The sequence below is a fragment of the Ipomoea triloba genome, chromosome 1 (assembly GCF_003576645.1).
Source record: "Ipomoea triloba cultivar NCNSP0323 chromosome 1, ASM357664v1".
Taxonomy (NCBI): Eukaryota; Viridiplantae; Streptophyta; class Magnoliopsida; order Solanales; family Convolvulaceae; genus Ipomoea; species Ipomoea triloba.
The window spans coordinates 2,058,245-2,075,393 of record NC_044916.1 but is presented as its reverse complement, the minus strand read 5'-3'; the positions used below and the strand labels follow the sequence as shown (position 1 = coordinate 2,075,393).

Below are 17,149 nucleotides of genomic sequence, written 5' to 3'. Positions count from 1 at the left end.
TTCTTGCTAGTGAATGTGCATGGAGATGGTGGAATTCCTTACTCTCTTCTCCTCCAAGCCTCTCCACTGCATGCACGAAGCGGCGGTGGAGCTCCTCCGTCCACTGAAGACGGGGGGCTTTGGATTTGGCATAAGTTTTGGTGCCACCACTCGCTGGCAGCCTACTGTTTTCCTTCGAAACCCTCATGCTGGAGGATGAGAATGGAAGAAATGGAGAGGGGTTGTTGAGTTGATGACTATTTGCCTATTTGAAGGATTGAATTATTGATTATTTGTCAGTAATTGAAGGATCAAAACCGTAAATTTTATTTATAATTTAATCTTTAATTTTATTATCTAAATATATAATAAAATATTTTGTTTGTGCATCGCAAGGATAATTGGTTAATTATTTGCTCGAATTCAAGAATTGATAACATCAGAAAACATAATCAATCCAACACATTTTGATCATCAATTAAACTATATAATATTCATTGTTATAATTTATATAATTGTATATCGATCAAAATATTATAATAAATTTATTTTGTACAACGCACGTGCAACGCCGCACGGGTAAAAATACTAGTTTATCATTAAATGATTTTAGTTACAAATTATCTATTGTTATCAATATATATTGAAAATTTATATTAATTTATTAAATACCAAAATGGATAAAATATTTAATTTTTACCAACCATGTCGCCTCTCGTCTACGAGAAGAAAAGAACAGAGGAGATGGTTGCCGCCGCACCTCATCATCGCTGCTTCGCCGGATCTGGAGAAGGACTCGTCGGTCACCATCATCGTTCATTGAAGAGATGATGAAAATATGCATTATATACTATTTATTATATTTAATGAGATAATAATTATTATTATTTTTTGTTAATAAATAAATAACAAAATGTGTTCTTTTTTTTCTCAAAGGCTTTATCTTCTTTTTTTTTTTGTTAATAAATAAATAACTTTGTTTATTTTATTTTTTGGACAATAACATTACGTATTCTTATTTATATAATTAGTCAAATACTATTTTTGCTTATTGAAATAAAATTGTTTTTTCTTAATTATATTTTTATTATATTTAAAATTGCTATTTTATTATTATTATTATAGGTATTATTATTGTCATATTCTAAATAAAAAATTAAAATGTTTAATTATAAAATTCTACTCATTTTCCAGAAAATGAACCAAACACACCAAGACAGTTTTCCAGAACACAACCAAACACCGGAAAAAAAATGTTTTCTGAAAAATGACTCATTTTCCAGAAAACATTTTCAGAAGTCATTTTCCTGCTTTTCAAACACACCCTAAATTTCAATGCAATCATAACAGCAGATAAATTTAGAGCAAAAAGACAATATTATTACAAATTCATATTACAATACATGAATAATTTTGACCAAGGCTGCATCCAATTCATACAAATTCAAAATTGCTTTCATCGCTGCGTCCACATTAGCTTTTATATATCCATCCAGGCTGTGACTTTTTCCATCTGCACTCTAGCTCATCAATAAGGCCTTTGCTCCTTCAACAATGGCTTGGAGCTCCTCGCTGGCAGCCTACTGTTTTCCGGCGAAACCCTCATGCTAGAGGAGGAGAATGGAAGAAATGGAGACCCTTTTTGAGAGCTTTCATTCATGGTGAATGAAAAAGAAGAATTGAAGCTAGAGAAAGAGGGGTTGAGTTGATGACTATTTATATCACGTCTAAAAGATATAGTATATATTCTAGAATAGTAATCGAAATGCCATCACATTATATGGTTGTAGGTGGTAAGCCATTCAGATAACGTGCATGTCTTGTGCAGTTGTTGTGCATATTAGTATTAATTTATCTTTAGATCTCTTTGCACCTAGCTTCAACAAAATAAATACTACGTATAATATACTACCAAACATAACCCACACTTAATCAATTTAATTTTCAATTTAGTAAAATCAATCGTCCAACTAAGATACATATTATCAAATTAATTGAACCAATATTTTTTCATATAACTCAATTGATTAACCAAATTAACCGAATTACAGAAACCAACCCCCACCCCACCCCACCCCCAAATGATAGGTGTTTAATGAAACCGATCCGAGTAAAGTAACTTGGCGAGAAGAAGTTCACATAGCGAAATAGAGTCCAACACCATTACATATAAATATTTTTATATGTTGCTTGTAACATGGATGTTTTACCATAACAATTAGTAAAAGAACACCTTATTCTGTAGATTTAGCCACTTAAGCACATTGATAAACCACTTAAATCTTATCTTTTTTACTTTTTGGCATTATTTTTTATTCTTGTTCTTGTTTATCTCAACAAATATGATGACAGTAGAACATCCATTATGTGGCACAGTACAATGGAACAGACCAACAGTGATAAAACTATGAAGAAAACTGGAAATTTTCTTGAAGGGTGGAAACCAAGAATCAATCATCAGTTCACAGTCTACTCACTGCATTCTCCCTACTAAACTAAACCAATGTTTCTAAATGGAAAAGAAAAAAAAAAAAAAAAAGACGAGAAATCGCAGCTCGAGTTGAGCTTCTTCTCTTGCTGTTTGATGGCATGAATCATGAATGTACCTGTGCCACGCCCTCGTGACAGACCCCGAGTTTTTGTTGTGTCCTAAAATGGTCTGGTGTGGCGCCCTCTAGCTCGGCCACAGAGAAGGGCGTTCTTCGGGATGGGAAGTTCATCCCTATAAGAGTGTGTGGGGGAGTAAACTCTCAAGTAGAATTGCTGGCCCAAATACTGCCTTGCCCAGTCTTCAGATCTTATGTTCCACATCCCAACATTGTCCAATGCCATGTATATTGCAGTCCATGATTTCGGGTAAACCTTAATTTCACCAAACATGTTAAATCGGGGTTCAAGAATTAGTTCGTGGTCTGCAGAATTAAAAAACGATTACCTGAACTGTGCAGCGTGCAACCGTGTCTCTCAAATTGTAGCGGGTTCTGCTAGCTTGAGTCCACTGTCCTCCATCCATCCTGTTCATCGCCCCGGGACAAGGGTGTAAGGATAAATTGAGCAAAAACCGAGTTCTTCGTTTTATTGATTTTGAGTTAGTAGAGTGGTGTTACTGTTGACTATTTGTGCTTCAGTAGATTGAGAAAGTAGTTATGAACAGATACTACATTGTAACAGAGTCAGTAGTACTAAAAAAAAAAAAGTGGTGTTAGTGTTAGTAGTGTTACCCGACAACGAAGAAGGAATATCCATCTATATGCCACGATTGGACAGTGTCCTCCCAATTTTGGAACACGATCTCGACATAAGACCTGAAGTCTGCAGCCATAACCGAGGTTCCAAGATAGGCGCCTCCTCCGTTTGGTGAGTCGGGGATGCTCCCGAGGTTGAAGACTCCCCCGATGTTGAAGTAATCCGCCAGCTTCAGAGGGGTGTCGGGATTCACATACGAGACACCATTCACAGCATACCTCTGCTTTCCATTTATGTAAGGGGCGGAGTTAGCAAGCATGATTGTTCGAGCAGGTTTGATCAGTCCATAGTGGTAAGATCCTTGCGGGTTTGGCCTTGGCCCGCTAGCAGTCAAGTTCCAACTGATCCCACAAATCAACAAAAAAAAAAAAACAAAAAAAAAAAAACGAAATCTTTGGCAAATGCACAAATGGTTCAAACCGAGACTTCTAACTTCTTCAAGAAATGTAAAAATGTTAACTAATAATGCAAATTTAGGTAAAAGTTGAGAGAACTTACCGAATAGATCTTGCCTGGTTAAGAGACCAGTCGATTTGAGTGGTAGGCCCTCTCGGGGGAGGCCCCGAGACTTTCACAAACGAGTTGCTATAGTGGAGAACTGCAGTCGTGGTGAGCACTCTAGAGGTAAAGCGCGAGGAAGCTACAATGTAATAATCTTTGGGCTGCTGATCAGCTGTGACTAAAACAGAATACGACTGGCCTAAATGGATGTCGAGGTTAGTAAACGTGGTTTGCAGCGTGTGGGATCCTTCGACCTCTATCAGCTTCATTGTGTGCCCTTCTATTCTAAAGTTAATCGATGTAGCTAGCCCGACATTCGATATCCTGAATCTATACGTCTTACCTGCACGTAAACACGAGGTTATCAAGCCCAACAGCTGAGAAAACGAGCTAAGATAACACAATATAATACCATAAAAGCATAAGAATTTTAGGGTTCAAAACCTGGATCGACTATAAAAGTGTATCCATTCCAGCCACGACCATTGATTATTAGCCCATCGGGGAAGGGAAGATTATGACCACTGTCCAAGATATACACCAATTGCTGCAAAACCACAAACCACATTCAAAATCGTGTATAAGTGCGTGTGTAAATGTGTAATGTCATACATTTTAAAGTGCTTACGTACCCTGTGGCTTCGTTTGAACCAATCTCCAACTAATAAAGTATAATCCCGAGCAGGTGGGGGGAAAGGTACAGGGATCAGAGGACGGCTATAGATTCTGATGGCACCATATCCTCCGAGAGCCTTGTGGATCCGAAGCGATGGGAAGTAGAAATAGCTACCTATTTGGTCCTTCGCTTGGAGCATATAAGTGAAGTTTTTCCCGGGAGGAATGGGACAGGTGGTGCCATATACCCCGTCCTGCCATGAATTCCTCCGCTGCTGTAAGCCATTCCTGAAGGTTCAATGGACAAGCCAAATAATCGTTACAACGAGCATTTGCAATCTTACAAGTTGTGTACCTTATACTCTGAAGTTTTCAAAGCATCACTAAACTAGGTAGTATGTGTAATGTGTTTCTTGAGAAAGAGCTATTGTTGCGGTATCATAAGCATAGGTGCAATGCCATATTTACTCAACGTATGATCAATAGCCAACGGGATTAGCCCGTCAGTGTTGAGCATATAATATATAAACATAAATGTGCAATCCAACTATTAGCTTAGGCTTTTAGTTGAGATGGAGCACATGTTTCAATTGTCAGGAATGACGAGTAGGGTACTGGTCCATTCAAAGCTACCCGAATCCAAATTTACTTATACCACTACCCGAACACATCTAAACATTACCCGTATCAGTCCCAAACCTGTTTATTACTACTTGCGGGTACCCAAATCTGCCCCGAAACCTGTTTTGAAGTATTTTAAGCATTGGGAGACTTATAAACTAACAAATGAAGTAGGTAATAAGCTCTAATGTCATATCTGGTACATGGAACATCTGCTTGCTGCTGCAGTGGTTGATTTAAGAGAAAGAAATGTGATGTACGGCTGAGATTAAGGGACCAATAGATCACTACCTAACATTAGACTTTTTTTAGTGCATTCATTCAATCACCTCCAAAGAAACCAGAACATTAAGAACTGACACACAAAAGACCTAACCACATGGAAAAGGCACACAAGATTTAAAGTATCATTTCTACCCACAATGTCTGTCTCCCCAAGGACTAAAAAGAGAGGAAAAAGGGAGAGGTGTTCTTCACTTTTCAAGACTTGCAAAAGAATAGCCTTCCTTTTTCTTTAATTAGAGGAAAGCCCGATGCCTGCAACCACTACCTGAAGGTATGCAGTGAAATCTGCCTTGTGACTCTAACTGATAAAAGATCACAAAGAGTTAAACCAATCCCAAGAGGACCATTAAATACCTGCCGAATGATTACCAATCAATGTCCAACCAACTTGGTTGGATTGAACCAAGAATTACCTTTTTTTGGGTAACACGCAACTCTAGCCGACAAAAGATTACAAGGGTTAAACCAACCCCAAGAGGACTGTTATAATCTTAGATTGGGCTAGTATCACTCAATTGGGCTAAATACACATGGACCGAACAACACTAAAAGATTGAATCACCTTTTTTTTGGGTGACAAGCAGCCACTACTCGAGTGTGCATAGGTAAACCAGTAAAAGACCACAGGGAGGTAAACAAGCCAAAACTCAAAAGGCTGGTTTCACTAGAAGTCGAACTTGAAATAGTTACAAAACTATCAGCTCCTTAGCTCGACCAACTTGACTTTGGTTGTCCCTATAATCACCTTTTTCTTAATACAGTTCACTGCCTTTTAAGAGTCTATAACTTGAGCACAGGCCATAAAAAGAGTATAAGGCTATAAGCAAAACACAAAGAACTTAGAAACCCAACACAGAAAACAGATCTGAATAAAAAATGTCAACTCCTCAGCTAACCAATCTACAAAAGACACCAATCCCATCTCTCAACACTGCACAAAGATTGCACTTTTACTTGAAATGTATGCCCATTTGCAGAGACTGGAACACAGAAGCCTTACCAAGAAATGAGAAATGGCTCACTCAAGTAGTTGTAGACACTGATAATCAAATTGTCATTGGTAACACAGTCAATCTGAGGCCCTGGAAACTGCCCATTTATCAAGATTCCCTGCAAAAACAAAACCAATTGTTCAAAGAACACATTTTTCTTCCAAGAAAAGTAAAACCCAATGTCAAAGAAGGTCAAAAGGCTAAAAGGGGGGGAGAATAGAGCACCTGTTGCTTAACACCCAGAGGGTAAATGTCACCATAAGTGATTTTCCAGGTGTAGAATCTGTAAGGGCTGTCCCCATTTACACCATGTAATGGCAATATCACCATCAAAACACCCACCATAAGAACACACAAACTGCTGCAATCCCTCATCTTGGTTCAACCACTGTGAAGGCTTTCAGTTTCTTGAAAATGTATGTGTACGGCTTTCAGTTTTGAGGGGTTTGAAGTTTCTGAGGTGAAGGGAAGAAAAGCAGAGGGAAAATATGGGGAGAGAAGAGAGTGCAGTGTATAGTATGTATATTGTATTGCTCGTGAGCTGTCAGACTAGACACTTTAGAGCAAAAGTCCATCAACACTAACAGCAAGGGACATTTCAAAATCTTTTATTTACTAAGTTTGCGATCTCTATTTAAGGGCACATGCTAACATTTGGTCGTGCACTCTTATCTCATTAAGAGATTGAGAATTTAAAATTCTTTCTAGTATGATACAATATTAAAGATGTCTCACAATCATAATCCTTCTTGATTGAATAAAAAAAAAGTACATTAAAATGCTTTTTGTGATTTTTGTCTGACAAAAAAAAAAAAGGTAATATACAACTCTCAAACTAAAAACTATGAGACTACTAAATCAATTGTTCCATCTCATAATTTAATTGTTAGTAATTAGTACACTATTAAATATTGATATTATTGAGTCAAAATCCCATTTTGGGAAGTCACCAAATGTTTGTGCCACGGGATGAATCGTTCCATTTGACACGTACGTTAGAACAATGAAAGAAACATCTGTTGATGTTATGTTGACATTTTGTGTCAAATGTTTAGTTGCAGTTAAAATATATAATACATTATTAATACATCATAGCTCTTTTTAGCCCTTAATAAGAATTAAATCGTGCATCTTGTTTCTGTTACTAAAGTAAAACTTATAACTAATTTTAAATTAATTAATTAATTAATTGTGTTCTAAATCAAAACTATTAAAACTCATTGTATAAATTAAATTTTCAGAAGAACTGATTTGTTACTTCCTTAGGCACATGACCGAATTTTAGGGCGGGCAAGATATTGAGTCTTAGTTTTATTCCAGTTCTGTTTAGTTTTATTCTAACATATTCTTTTGGCTTATGCTTAGTTTTTGTATAGGTTGTTATAACTGATTTTTTTTCTTCTGATTGTGTACTCTATATATTTTGCTTCATTGCTGTGAATAAATATCAAGCTTACAGTTTCTACACAAGATGAGCAACAACACAAGGTCTCAATTTTTAGGGGACCCAATATTTATTTTTGACCTAACTACTTAAAAAATAAAAAAAAAATCTAAAATTAATCCTAAAACAAATCAATTCTCAAATAAAAAACCGACCCTGCTGAGGCGGGCTCGTGTGAAAGATAACCTTTATATTGTACAATTCAACTTTTTTAAAAGCTTGTTGTATATATAGTGGTGCAAACTCTCCTAGGACAAATGCTTATGCATGTCTTTTCACATTCACTTTCTAACTCAAATGTTTTCACTTTGAAAATAATTTATCATTCATCTATCTGCTTTGAACGTACAATATATCAATTTCTTCGTCTTACTACGAAAAGTGCAAACTAATTTCACCCAACCCAAATAAAAAATAAACTTTGCATATATTTATACAATAAATAGTAACTTAAATGTCATTTTATGCCAAAAATTCATCTAATAAATAACCAGTTGAAGTTGCCAATAACATTCAAGTTTTGTCTTGTAATTAAGTGGCGGCAAATTTTGTCTTGTAATTAAGTGGCGGGAACGGTGTCTAAACATTTTAACATTAGTGTTTCCAAAAAAAAAACAAAAAACACTTTAATATTAGTCTGATGCATTGGGTTTGAAGTCATATGTTCTTGATCCTCGTGTGTATAAAAAAACAAACCTCTGTCAATGTCACATGCAACTCTATTTGGTCCGTTTTCTTTTATTAATGTTTTCTTTTCTTTAAAACACAATAATAAATTTGAGATTCTTTTTCCCATTTTTGGTATCCTAAGTATTCTTAAAAAAATTATAGAGAACCTAATATTCATTATATATCTCCATATAATCTAACGTTTATTTAATTATTTGAAATTACAGAATATATAAATAATCACATCTAATATTGGATGATGGATAAAAAATTTTAATTATGAAGTAATTATTTTATCACGATTGAACTTGAGAAATTACAAATGAATTAATTTTATTGAATAAACTAGTAAACAGTTTTATGCTAGAAATATTCTGGAACATTGGAGTAATGAAATGCTGGCCTTTATAGCACTTGGTGTATATTGTATGCATATACATGTATATGTACAAGTAATTATGTTAATTAAAGTCAAAATTCGGACTCATAATTTGGACACAAATTTGTCCAATTTTTCAGTGGACACAAATTTATCTTGTTGCTTTGATAAATGATTAATAAGAAATTTTTAGAAAAGTGAACCTAATTCATGCCTTGAAAATGTTATTCAGTTTTTATCATCTTAATCCTTGTTTTTGCCATATCAAAATATCCAACATGCATGTCATATTTTTTTTGCCCTTAATTATTATTATTTGATGTGGGTAGGAATTTGTTGATACATATAAAAGGAAATAAATAATTAATTTTTTTGCCAAGATCTTGTAGTCTAGTGACATCAAGTTGCATCTCGTATAGGAGGTTGTGAGTTTGAGTCTCAATATAGAGGCGGGATATTGACTCTTTGTTGTTGTTGTTGTTGTTGTTATTGTTATTAAATGTGGAAAACAAGTAGGTCAAAATGTCAAACGTCCACATGGACAATGTAGGTTATAAATTGATCATTGTTAATAGATTTTTAAAATGACCAAGTTGACTCAAATGTTAAAACATATAGGGTGAATTTGACAATTAAAAAAGATTGGACAAAACACCCCGGGACAAATTGACATTTTAGCCAAAATTTTATAGATTTGCCGGCAAATGTGAAATTCTTTCTCATGATCCATACTTCACCTCAACAAAATAGTAAAAAAGTAAATCACGATGACTCAACAACTCATTAGGTAAGAGGACTAGTGTCCACCATATTGAATGAAACTACCACACTGCTACTGCAAAGTCTCGATTTGTGTCTTTGTTGTTGTTGTTTTAAAAAAAAAAATTTGTGTCTTTGTTAATAATCTGCCTCAAAGAATCAATGAATTGTTCATATGGACAAGATTTTATAAATATGAATGAAGAATTGATGGAGAATCAAGAATTGAAAATTTCGTCAATTAGATAATAAATGTCAAATTAAATTACATAAAATAAATACACATAAGTAACTATAGACTTTATTTCTCAACAAAATAAAATTCAATTAATTGAATATTAAATGTCAAATTAAATGGCCTAAAATAAATACCGTGTATGCTATGTAACTAATCTTATAAGTTTTGGCTTCCTAAAAAAATCTTATAAGTTTTGATTTGCTAGCAGTCGCAGAGTGCAGAGTTTAAATCTTACCAAGGATATATGGAGTATGAATTTTGGTCTTGTTGTACAAAAAAGAAGAAGAAAGAATTGATAATTTGACCAATGAATAATAAATAGACAGGTAAAATGAGACAGATGGAATATAAAAAAGTATTCAATAAATTAATAATACGTCATGTACTGATTTATGTATAGGTCTCTAGCATTATGTTTTCTTCAAATTAATAAATTGCAAAGCCTACAAGGAAAATTTGCAAATAAAAATCAAAATTTTCTGTATATATATATATATATAAAGATAGAATTACCAAAATTATGAATTATTTAAAATTATATGAATATTTTTTCCATTTCTATTGTTTTGTATTGATCTCCCTCCCTCCCACTATAAATACAAATGCATTCTCCTATTCATTCATAGTATGTAGTAACATAGAAATATCTACAAGAATGGCTTCTAAAGCATTGGCATTTCTCTTCATTATTTGTCTCATTCAATATTGTAAGTCTTTTTCTATTCTCTTTTTTCCTTGTTATTCACAAATTATTATTTCTTAACAAAAAAGTTATTGTAGAGATTTATTTAAATTTTATTTTTGCTTCAATAACCATATTCTCTATTTACAGAAATGTAAAAACAAACGCATTCTCTACTTATATTTTTTTATTTGTTCACTCCTTATTTCTGCTTTTCTTTATCCAATTTTTTAATTGTTTTTTTCACTATTTATATTTTATTTGGAAAAATATACAAGTAAATGTATTATTTACTTTTCTTTTTCATTGCTTGTATATTTAGGTGGTTTGTTTGAGGCTGAGGCAAGAAATGTGGTACATGTGTATTGTTCGTCCGATGAAGAATGCCAAAACATTTGTCCGATTCCAGTTCCGAACGACTTTTGCGACCAAAGTACTCACCTATGTGTTTGTCGTATAATTCCTAGGCTAAAAAAAATCAATGTTTGAAAATGGTGAATAAACCATTTCTTAGACGAAATAGGAGGCAATATCTTCTCAATTTTAATAAGAGTGTGGTTACACTTTCCTTGTATCTCAAAAGTTCTTACTTGTTTAATTATCCTGTTGCTTTGATAAATGATTAATAAGAAACTTTTAGGAAAGTAAACTTAGTTCATACCTGTGTAAGTGTTATCTAATTTTTGTCATCTTACGGGGCGTTTGGTTAGAGGGAGAGAATTAGGTGGGAAAAGAATTGCAATTCCATGGAAAAAGAATAATGCGGGAATAAAGTGTGAGTTTAAATTCCAGTGTTTGGTTTGCAGGAATAAAATTACTAGAAATTTCAATTTCAATGTTTGGTATACATGGGAATTGAGAGGGAACAAGTAGTATAAAGTCCAAAATGCCATTGTTGTTGTTGTTGTTGTTATTATTATTATTATTATTGACAAATTAATTCACAAATTGTTAGAGTTGTTGCATATAAAGAATGTAAATTTTGAAGAGTTCTGTATATAAAGAATGTAATTTTTGAATAGTTGTTGCATATAAAGATTTAAATTAAATGAACATACACAAAGTGAAGTCGAAAAATAATACACGCTATAATTTAGAAGAGAAGGTCATTTATCAATTTTAGGTTAAAAAATGGAAGAGTAATTTTGTCTCAGAACTATCTTTTTTTCTTCCTAAAATCCATGGAATTAAAATCCCATGGGTGGCCATGGGATTCTAATTCCATGAAAATGAGGGAATTGCAATTCCATGGAATTGCAATTCCGACCTCCAACCAAACGAAGGAATTTTGTTGCATTTAGAATTAGGTGGGAATTAAGTGGGAAAGAAATTGTAATTCCCTCCAACCAAACGTCGTGTTAATTATTGTTCTTGGTATCAAAATATCCAACGAGTATGGCATATTTTTCACATTTAGCCCTTAATTATTGTTATTATTTGATGTGGGTAGGAAGAATGGTTGTGAATTTTTGATACACATAAAAGGAAATAAATAATTGATTTTTTATGTGGGCAGGAAGAATGATTATTCATTGACCTTTCGTTTGAAATTGTAATAGTGAAGCCATCAAATTACAAAATACTTGACAAATAATTGATAATTTAATTAGTTGAAAGCCTAAAAGAATAAAATCAATTACGGTGCATAATTATTGTATAATTTATTGTTAATTATTATGTGAATTAAGAAATTAAATGTTATATTTGGTAGGTTGTTGTTGTTATTACAAGTGGAAAACAAGTAGGTCAAATGTCCACATGGACAATGCGGGTTATAAAATGAGTAAATTGATCATTGTTAATAGATTTTTAAAATGATCAAATTGAGTCGAATGTTAAAACATATAGGGTGAAATTCTCTCATGGTCTCCCTAATCCATCTTAACAAGATAGTAAAGGAGTAAATTATATATGGTGACTCAACAACTCACTATGGAGTGGTTGGTTGTTAACTTTTAAAACTGCACTATTTTGAAGGTGTTGTATGGAGGATCAATGTTGTGATAGAAATATAGAATGATAAATTGACTATTTTGTATGGGTTTTATGGACATATCGAAGTCCAAGGTTAAAGAATTTCTAATAGTTGTTAAAATACAAAATAATCAAGCGGATATGTCGTAAAAGTTAAGTTATTTATTTACAAGTGAAGGAAAGCTCAGCTCACGTCTAATATAATGTTAGGTCTTGAGTTCAATGTAGACAAGCCAGTACTTCATTTTGTGATTGTAAGCGCGAGAGCTTTAATTAAAATCATATCCCAAGAAAATAGTGCTTGATTCCGCATGAAAAGGGAGGTTGATGTTTTTCTTAATTAATGAATCATTTGCCCATATACTTTGTGCAAAAACATGTAATGGTGAAATTAAAGGGTTCATCTATGTGAGTACAAAGTGTAGCCGCTTCCTCAAGGTTGGGCTTTACTTGGTATGTAGTCATGAATGGATATGAACACATGACTTTTCAAAGTGTCAAGGAGCTTGGGTAAATCAAGTAAAAACTGGTGCGTAATGTACTGTCATTATATAATCGTAAGTGTTTGGTTTAAGGCCTAGCCACTATTACAATTCTATATAATGTCAAAGTGTGCTGGACTAATGGAAATTTCAATCTTCAACATACTTTCTTTATGCATTAGTTTTGAATATTTTCTCTATAAATGGAGGAGGCCAGGGAGTGATTATTTTCTCTATAAATGGATGAGGCCAGGGTTATTAGAAAATTTATAGAGAAACTAATATTCATTATGTATGTATACATGTGATATAACATTCGTGTGATTATTTGAAGTTGTGGAGTATATAAATAATCACATCAAATGTTGGATCACAGATAAAGATTATTAATCGTGAAGTAATTATTTTATCACGATTGGGCTTGCAAAATTATAAATGAATTAATTTTGTTGAATAAATTAGTAAACTGTTTTATGCTGGAATATTGGAGTAATGAAATGATAAACTTTATAGTAATTATGTTAATTAAAGTCCAATTCGGACTCATAATTTGCACACAAATTTGTCCAATTTTTAAGTGGAAATATTCTGGCAGTTTGCTATATATATTAATTAAGGATAAAATTTCTTTAATTTTTTTTTAATTTTGAAATTGAATTTTATCCACAAAGCAGTTGCCAGTTGGATGGTTAACTCCTCCAAACTGTCAAATTCTAAGCCTATAAATAGGCATGTTTAATTTACATGCATTTTGAGAGACGGCAAAATGGTGTCATACTTTCATGCAATAAGCATGTTAGGGGAAATTATAAAGCAGAAAATATTTTCCTTATTTCCTTAACATGATTTTAAAATGATAGTATATCTTAACATGTTAGTAATTAATTCTTTTTTTTTTTCATATTTTATAACAATGACTAATTTCCTTGCTGAATTGTAGACACCTCTTTTGATTGGACAGTTGGCCTGGTCCTCTCACTATAAATACATATAGAATTGCATTCTCCATAGTAACATATATAGTAAGCAAAAGGATAAACATTAATTCCTACAAGGATGGCATCTAAGTTGTTGGCATTCCTCTTAGCCATTTGCATTGTTCAATCTTGTAAGTATTTTTAATCTTTCCTTGTTATTTAGAAATGATATCACAATCATAAACTTAACCTATTCACCGTTACTAAAAAAGTTAATGTTTCCCATCATTCGTCGATGATGATCAGAATTTCTATCTAACCACTTAAAATTGGTTAAAATTGTGAAAATTTTGTCTTACTTTTTTGGTGGTTGAAAATTCTCAATTTTCTCACAGTGATGATGTAGATTGATCACAAGCTAGCATAAACTTAACCTATTAACTATATATTGTTGGAAATCTCATATTTCTGACCTCCCATCAATGTCGGCCTGAATTTCTGATTAGCTGAAAAGTTATTCAAATTTGTGAAAATTTTTACCTACTTATTATTGGGTGGTGAGAAAGATGTAATTTTTTTTTATAGTGAATCATATATATCCACCTTTTTTGCAATCATAATATCAAATATAATCACTACAAAAGTAAATATTTTATCATAATATCAAATATAATCGTGGTGAATATTCTTGGAATTTTATGTAGGTATGATCTTTGATAAGGTTGATGCAAGAAATGTGAGAAAAGTGTTTTGCAACAACAATGAAGACTGTCAGTTATTTGTTTGCCCAAAGCCAACCACAGAAGACATTTGTTTTCCAGATACTCATTTGTGTGCTTGTGTGAACGGCATAGAATGATCAATGGTTGAAATTATATGATCTCTCAAAAAAGTTGTACTGTTACGCTTGTAATAACGTAATTATTCAATGAAATAATTTTATTATTAATATCGTCACGAGATTTTACATAAGTCTGGATTAAAGAGCCACTATTATAGAGAGGAACATATAAAAACAACATAAATTGACATAAATTTATTTTTAATATCGTCATGAAATTAAATGGCCACTATTATGGAGCCACTATTATTGAGAATGACATTGAGAAAATCAATATCTTGAAATGATTATATTGTTGTGAATCCCTCCATATAGCTATACTTTGGAAATGATCTTTGGAAGGGGTTATGTTTTGAAATGAGTATTGGATAAGAGTTATTATAATAGGTATTATTAGTTTATGAATCCTCTGTACTTATGTTATTTTGAAAGTGAGCAGTGATGGTTTATAAAGTTATTATATTACCCTATATGAACTTAATGTTACTCTGAATATAGAGTGTGTGTTAACCTTAATACTTAAGCTATGTTGGAAAAATTATTTTGGCAAAGTATATATATTTTTTATGCGAGTGAGTTAAACCTTTTGAAAATTCCTCTCTTTTACCTTGGAAATCCTTTTGGAAATTAAATACTCTTTATAAGCCTTTGCCTAAATGTTTTCTAAAGTACTATTTACTTAAGTATTAAAACATATTCACAAAGTATATCTATTTTCAAAACTATAAATGTACTTATTTTATAGGGTGGAGTAGAGCTTACTTAGCAATTTTACTAATTTTGTTATTATGTATTTTCTAAACCACATAGAGCCCGTAAGCCTTGGTATTGATCATGGTATCGATGAGGTAGCTTTGGAACTTGTATTTAATTGTAGTAGTGCATGATGTGGATGTTGGAATAACAGAATAATTGTAATTGGGTTTGTAGATAGTAGCATTAGCATTTGGGCTTCGGTTGACCAAATGTGGCGTGGCACCCCTAAACTCTAGAGATGTTATGAGCTTCTACATTTGAATTCCCTTTTGAGTTATGAGTATTCTATTTATTTACCCGTTAGTGATGTTTTCCTTAACTAGAATTTAGGTGTATTACACGCAGGCCCCAAATATCAGTATATGTAAAGGAAATCGAGAGGATTTCCCAAGCTGACAAGACGAACGAACAAAGAAACAAACTAACTCTAACACTAGAAGAGTCAGCAGTATGCAACTTCAAAATTTGGTTCAAGACACGATGAAGCGGATGTCCTAGTCGATTATGCTAGACCAATGGTGAAGCACGAGCAGCAACATATGCACTAGAACATGAATGTGGCATAGGCCATGTGTAAAGACTTCTTGAAGTTCGGCCTTTAAATAGCACCGCTTTGGTTATAAGATCTTTCACAAGAAAAAAAATGAAGGTGAAACTCAAAAAAGATATTGTTATCACTAGCAAAACGCTAAACAGACAATAATGATGCAAAAATACCAGGAACATGCAAAACATCAAACAATTTAAAAGAACGAGACTTAGTGGAAAATAAAGCATGATCAACGCCATTAATAGGCAAACTTGAACCGTTTCCAACCCGGAGCGTATCAGGACTATTGTAACTAGCCAAGGAAGGCATTATAGAAGCATAAAATGTAACATGATTTGTAGCACTAGTGTCAGGAAACCAATTATGTAGACCAACAGAACCAACATCATTTGCAGTATAGAGTATAGACCATATGAGCTTGACTGCCTGAGGTCCAGGAGCTTGAGAATACCGCTGATAACAAGACGCAGCCGTATGTCTAACGAGAACCACCAACAGAGAACTAATCAGAATATAAATACAAGTGTAGGAAAAGAGTTCTAATCTAACACAATAATAGACTCGTAACAGTTTTTGTGTGTGTGTGTGTGATTTGCAAAAAGAAATTAAATGACCAATATTACTATTCAATGCTAAAATCATAGTTATATTAAAATATTTGTTTTTAAAAATAATAGTATATCATTTTTTAAATCTTAAAATTCATAATTATAGAATTCATATTATATTAAAAAGTATAGTTTTTTTTTTTTTAAAAAAAGTATAGTTGATGTCAAAGACCTTGTAGTCTAGTGGCATCCGGTTACACCTCCACATGGGAGGGGTGGATTCGAGCCTCAGTGGAGACGACAGAGTCAATAGTACTCAAAAAATAAAGTATATGGCTCTTGTAACAAGAGTCAATAGTACTCAAAACATAAAGTATAGTTGATAGTTCTCTCGGTCCTATCATTTTATAGACTTGGGGCATGACAGAAAAGACATAGGCCTTACCGTACCATAAGTTAACATATAGTTTTATACCTAAAATTTAAATTAGATAAGGGAAAAAAATACTAATATCAAATAACTTCGAAATAAGATTCACAGGTTTTTAAAAATTTTACATACACAACAATAATCATGAAAAAATTATACATGCTTTTCTAAATATAAAATAATCAATAAATGCATTAGTGTTTTCATAAATAAATAATTATAGTTATAAAAAAGATTAAAT

At 32.8% G+C, this 17,149-nt stretch overlaps 2 protein-coding genes across 3 annotated transcripts in view; both read right to left on the bottom strand.

Moving 5' to 3' along the window:
- LOC116027221 (sterol 3-beta-glucosyltransferase UGT80B1) overlaps positions 1-17,149 on the bottom strand; it is a 713,221-nt gene that overhangs the window by 312,572 nt on the left and 383,500 nt on the right. The window lies entirely within an intron of this gene.
- Positions 2,382-6,808, bottom strand: LOC116027176 (L-ascorbate oxidase homolog). Its single transcript, XM_031268637.1, has 8 exons — positions 6,465-6,808; positions 6,248-6,357; positions 4,359-4,629; positions 4,171-4,273; positions 3,724-4,069; positions 3,201-3,566; positions 2,915-2,993; positions 2,382-2,841 (listed from the first exon to the last, which is right to left on the bottom strand). Exons 1-8 carry the CDS (start codon positions 6,612-6,614, stop codon positions 2,629-2,631), a joined length of 1,638 nt encoding a protein of 545 aa, XP_031124497.1. The 5' UTR covers positions 6,615-6,808; the 3' UTR covers positions 2,382-2,628.

Bases quoted from the DNA above. Each gene is read 5' to 3' on its own strand.
- LOC116027176 (XM_031268637.1), bottom strand. From the start codon at position 6,614: ATGAGGGATTGCAGCAGTTTGTGTGTTCTTATGGTGGGTGTTTTGATG. The intron at 6,358-6,464 runs GTGCTCTATTCT...TTGTTTTTGCAG, and splicing joins CTCTGGGTGTTAAGCAACAG to GGAATCTTGATAAATGGGCA. The intron at 4,070-4,170 runs GTTTTGAACCCT...GTTTACGTGCAG, and splicing joins CACTTTTATAGTCGATCCAG to GTAAGACGTATAGATTCAGG.